The sequence below is a fragment of the Propithecus coquereli genome, unplaced genomic scaffold (assembly GCF_000956105.1).
Source record: "Propithecus coquereli isolate 6110/MARCELLA unplaced genomic scaffold, Pcoq_1.0 Scaffold124, whole genome shotgun sequence".
In the NCBI taxonomy this organism is placed as follows: domain Eukaryota; kingdom Metazoa; phylum Chordata; class Mammalia; order Primates; family Indriidae; genus Propithecus; species Propithecus coquereli.
This window is the reverse complement of record NW_012136525.1, coordinates 4,943,438-4,949,393: the sequence shown is the minus strand read 5'-3', so window position 1 is coordinate 4,949,393 and position 5,956 is coordinate 4,943,438. Positions and strand designations below refer to the sequence as shown.

The following is a 5,956-nucleotide window of genomic DNA, read 5'->3' as shown; positions in this document are numbered from 1 at the left end:
TTTTTTTTTTTTTTACCTGCAACATTCTCCTCCCATTAAACAACCTCTCTCTTTGTTCTGCTCTTACTTCCTAAAAAGGTTTCCACAGAGGACTGATAATTGTAAATCGTCCAATTCAAATCTCACGGTAAGCTGAAGATGACACAAGTCCACAACAGTCATCCGCTTCACGGACTAAATTCTGCGGGTTAATCCCAACAGCCTCATTAGTCTTAATGACTGAGTTCCACAGTAAATATGGTAAATTTAAACTTACAAATAAATTTGTATTAATAAAAATCCTCATCTTAGGATGTAGAAAACTAAGAGAACATTGTTCCCAACAACGATAAAAAGCCAGGTAATCTATAAAATCTCTGTTGGAGTCCAACGGAGATTTGAGGTAACAAAGCAACCAAATAAACTGAATTCCAAAGTGTGACACGCCCCTCCAAGGAGCGACAGGACACACAAAAAGTTTCAACTTTAGTAGAGCATGGCTGAAATAGGTTGTCGTCATACACGGGGGTAAAAACAAATCAGCTAAAATTTTAACAGATTCTTAAAGGCCAAGTGTGGGCTCGCATATCAATTTAAAACAGTTAGGAGCCACAGGCACATGCACTTGCTAACTCTTTTCCACTGGCCTCCACCAGGTATTTCCAGGAAAAGACTTGGGGCAGGAGACAAGAGAGCCCTCTGGAGGGCACAGGTAGAAATGCTGAGTACGTCCCATATCCAAGGCCCATATACACGCAGCTTGCCAAAGACGGGAGCAGGACAAAGGCCTCAGAGCTGGACAAAGGTTAGACAAAGTGACCTTCCCCTAGCTCCCAAATATGAGCGTAGCACCAAGAAACAAGCAACAATAGTCTGTTGCTGGAAAGTGGAGCAACATCATAGAGAGAGACTCGACTCTGCGGCACAGGCATGCAAAGAAAGCTTAGGATGAAGCAGAGTGACAGAAAAAACCCTCTAGAACGCCCAAGTCCCACAAAGTAGCATCAACCTACAATTGTAGAAAATGAAGCCTGTGGTATACTGAAGGTACTGCTAGATATAATAAAAATCAAACTTAGCTCGACTACTGATATGATTTGCACAATCTTCATATTAATGGCCTGTTCATTTCTGGACATAAATACTATTTACCTTAGTCTCTTCATTTTTAATACCCACAATATCCAGCATTCAGTTAAAAAGAAGAAGAAGAAAGAAGGAAGAAGAAGGAAGAAGAAATAGAAGAGACACACAGAAAAGCAAAAAAAAAAAATAAATAAATAAATAAATAAACAAAAAACAAAAACAAAAAAAACAAAAGCAAACAAACAAAAAGACCAAAAAACAAAGTGCACCCCCACAAAACCCCAATCTACTGTCAAGAGATAAAGCAATCAACAGAAACAGATTTAGAGATGACACAGATATTGGGACTAAAAGTAGAGGGGATTTTCAAATAAGTATGATTAATATGTTAAAAGATCTGGTAGAAAAGGTGGACAACACACAGGACAGACAGAGATTTCAGTAAAGAGGGAAAACAAATGGAAATACAAGAAATCAAAACATATCAGATTGATGATCACAGATCGACTCATTTTATAATGCCATCATTACTTTGAGATCAAAACCAAATGAAAGGACCTCATCACGCAATGGTAGCATGTCTGACTTCAAAACCAAATGATGATATTATAAGAAAAAAAAACTACAGACCAACATACATACATACATATATACATATATATGGTAGTGGATATGTCATATACACACATATGTGAAATAATGTATCACATAAAACCTAAAGCTATGAAATGTATAGAAGAAAATAAGAGAAAATCTTTGTGATTATGAGTTAGGCAAAGATAGATCAGACAGAAACCATTTAAAAATCGATAAATTGGCAGAGCACAGAGGGTTTTTAGGGTAGTAAAACTACTCCGTATGCTACAACAATGTTAGATTCATGTCATTATACATTTGTCCAAACCCACAGAATATACAACGGTAAGAGTGAACACTAACGTAAACTATTCACCTTGGATGATTATAATGTGTCAACACAGGTTCTCAGTTGTAAAAAATGTACCACCTTGCTGGGGGATGTTGATAATTGGGGAGTCTATGTACGTGTGGGTCAGGGGGTAAATCTTGGTGCCTTTCTTTCAATTTGCAAACTACTCCGAAAAAACAAAGTCTTTGATAGAAAAATTGATAAACTGCATTTAATTAAAATGAAAATCTTTGCTCTTTGAATGACACTAATTAAGAAAATGAAAAGACAAGCCACAGAGTGGGAGAAAACATTTGTAAACACATATTTGATGAAGGATTTTTATCCAGAATATATAAAGAACTCTCATAATTTAATAAAACAAAGGAGAGATATGGATGGAAAATCAGCCCATGAAAAAGTGTTCAATATAATTAGTCATCAGAGAAATTGCAAAGTAAAACTATAATGAGATACCACTACAAAAGCTACTAGAATGGTTAAACAGCAATACCAAGTGTTGATGAAGATGTGGAGCATCTGGAACCCTCATGCACTGGTGGTGGAAATGCAAAATGGTACAGCCATTTTGGAAAATAACCCATCAGTTTCTTGTGAAGTTAAATGAACACTTACCATATGACCTAGCAATCCCACTCCTATGCGAAGGGGATCGCATATTTATGCAAGAAAAATAAAAACACATCTACACAAAGATCTGTACATGAATGTTCATAGCAGCTGTATTTAAAATTGCCCAAATTTGGAAATACTCCAAATGTCCATCACCAAGTAAATGGATAAACATATGGATAACACAATACTACTGAGTAGTAAAAAGGAAAGAACCACTGATACATGGAACTACATGAATGAATCTCGAAAGTATTATGCCAAGTGAAAAAAAGCAAGATACAAACTGCTACATACAGTTTGACTCCATTTACATAACATTCTGAAAAAGTCAAAACTACAGTGACAGAAATCACACAGGTTGACGGGGGCTGGCTGAGGGGAAATGGGATTAACTATGAAGGTGTAAAAGGGAAATGCTCTGTCTTGACAGCAGTGATGATTTTATGACTAGGTTTATCAAAATTCATCAAACTGTACACCTAAAACAGATGCATTTTATTTTATGTAATTTATCCCTCAATAGATCTGACTTTAAAAAAAAGTAAAAACAAATAAATATAAATAAAATACCACTTTTATCAATCCTATATAGGGGTTCCATACAAAATTGTGTTGAAAACAGGTTTCTACTGCCCAAAGAAACATCTATAAAAAGGAAAGCAAATTTAAAAAGTCACAATAAAAACATTCTTTCCTAGGAATATTTGGTTTTTAAAAGCAACAACATCTAGAGGTCAATATTTATAGAATGGAAATAATCCTATAGATTGAATTTCTGAAACTATAGCAGCAAAGTGAGGGACAACTTTTATAGCAATGGGCTTTCTCAGCTTCCTTAAATCAGAGGGTTTCAACTTTTTTTACTATAATATACAGTACATATTTTACATTTTGGCTCAAAACACACATTCATTTATAGAAAGCTTCATGCATGATACACTCTTATTTTCTCCCCATTCTATTCTATCCAATTGTTATTTTTAAAAGGTTGGTTGGAAAGTAAAGGATCTAGAATGGTCCCTAGAAGACTGTAACTAACAGTTTGGGGAAAACAGTAAGGCAAATGAAAGATTATAATACGTAGATATCAGGTAGAAACTTTAATGATAATCCATCCATCTGCCCATCCATCCATTCCATAAATATTTGCTGAGCATGTTTTATGTGCCAATGTCAAGAGCTAAACACTTAAAAAGGAGTTGGGTATACAACATTAAAAAAAAAAAAAAAAAAAACATGAACTGACATTAAAATGCTATTTTAAAATATTTACAATAATAGTATATACTAGCATAATCTAGAAATAGGATTATTGTACTGTACTCAGTATATTTCCAACTGAATATACTTTAGGATTTAAAAGAAGAAAGAAATTCTCAAACATACACATACACGGCCAGGACATTACATGGGCACAGTGAAGCTCTACGGCAATATGCCAAACACAATGTGTTTAGGTTATTAGGTGCCACACAAACTATGAATTATGAAAAATCCTCCATACTATTTATATGCCTTGTACATGCTTGTACTACCACACCTATCACTCTACACAATATTATTTTATTTACAGTTTGGTATCTCTGAATATAAGCTGCACATGGACAAGCATCTTTTTTGTTTCTCTGCTTAGAGAGGGTTTGGCATTCTGCCAATGTTTACTGAACTGAGCAGAAACCAATTTAAAGAAATAAAAACAGCACTTAGGTATGTAGGTATATGCACCTAAAAGATTTATAAAGCTAAAGTTGTAGGGGAGAAATCACTATTTCAAACCAACCAGTCATGCCCCCCACCTTCCAATAATCCACATAAAGCCTAGAATGCAAAAGGTGTTAAAAAAAAAAAAAAAGCACGAAATTACCTTGAATTTTCATTGGCAACTTAAAACAACAAGAAAAAAGGTTTAACTTTACAATAAATGTAAACTATTACTAACAATGGATTTTTACATGAATAAGAACAACACATGGTTAATACCTGAGGGAGCTGTTGTTGGGGTTTTTTAGGTCTTGATGAAGTTTTATCACCCATTCCTGATACTCTTGCTTTTGGATGGCAGTTGATTGTTTTAATTCATTTGACCATTTATTCTCTAAGTCCTAAAAGAGACAGTGAGCCAATTGGTTAATCTTTTTACAATAAAATAAAAATAAATAAGTACAAGAAAATGCAGCTGCGTAACTAAAAGTCATTGTACATAACTTACTTGCTGGGATTCAAAATGCTGAGCAGCCAGTGAATTTACATCTTGATCTGTCAGTGATTTTCCCAATTCTTGCATCACTTTATCCATTTCAATACCTTGTCTAAAACATAAATAAGCAAATCAGATACATTCATCAAACTTTCAAGGTATATGACCCTTCAGATTCATTGAACAATTAAAGTCGAAAATCTAAGTTACCTTTCACTCACCATGGCTAATGTTTAAAAGCCTGGACTTCTTTTCACCTGCAAATTTCTTCAAAGGAGATAATCTACAATGCTAGCTTAAATATACTTTCTATTTATACATAAACTGAAGTGACTTCAACCTCTGAAAGGTAGTTTATATTATATCCAGAAGCTGCCAGTTAGATTCTAAGAGTCAAATTATTATTGTCAAGTCACAAAATTACCTTTACAGAAAAATGTAAAATATGGTCTGAAGATATGTTATAGTCTTATCACCTTCTTCATTTATCCAAGGAAATAATGTGCGGAAATTAAAAATGGCTTTCCCTATAGGAAAAGGTAATCAGTGGTGTTGGAAGAATAGAGAATCGTTATTTATGGGGGAACAAGAGGTTGTGACTAAAAGGACATTACGGAAGGTTCTGCAGTGCTGGAAATATTCTATTTATTGATCTGAGTGATGGTTATGTAGGTGTGCTTACTTTGTTAAAAAAAAAAAAAAAACACCCACAGTTTGTTGCCTTTTCTGTATGTATATTTTAATCAATAAGTTCATTTAAAAATTTCAAATTAAAAATTATCTTCTAATACAAATGTATGCAAAAGGTTTGTTCTAAAATATATTTCAAACGAACTGGGAAAGACCAAAACATAGACATAAACTAAAAGAATTTCCGTATCGTTCCAGTTAATTTAAGCAAATTGCTCTTAAAAGTGAATTTATACTTATTTATAACAACTGATTTATATACTTATATGTATGATCAACAAAACTCACACATACAAGGTATACATATAAACATTTCTATATACATCTTCTGGTATTAAATATTCAATATCATTTAATCCCCACTTAATTCTAACGCAGGTAACCCCATTAACTTTTTAATAACTACTACAGGGCAAGTGACTTATGCTTATGACAATTTTATTTAGAAACAAATAAATGCT

At 33.7% G+C, this 5,956-nt stretch overlaps 1 protein-coding gene across 1 annotated transcript in view; it reads right to left on the bottom strand.

Annotated features, from left to right (window-relative positions):
- The window catches only part of LOC105805029 (chromosome unknown open reading frame, human C12orf4), a 50,053-nt gene that overhangs the window by 20,236 nt on the left and 23,861 nt on the right, over positions 1-5,956 (bottom strand). Inside the window, exons 5-6 of the mRNA XM_012637810.1 lie at positions 4,818-4,917; positions 4,589-4,710 (exon numbers count right to left, since the gene is read on the bottom strand). Coding sequence (XP_012493264.1) covers positions 4,589-4,710; positions 4,818-4,917 — 222 coding nt within the window. The remainder of the gene's footprint in view (positions 1-4,588; positions 4,711-4,817; positions 4,918-5,956) is intronic.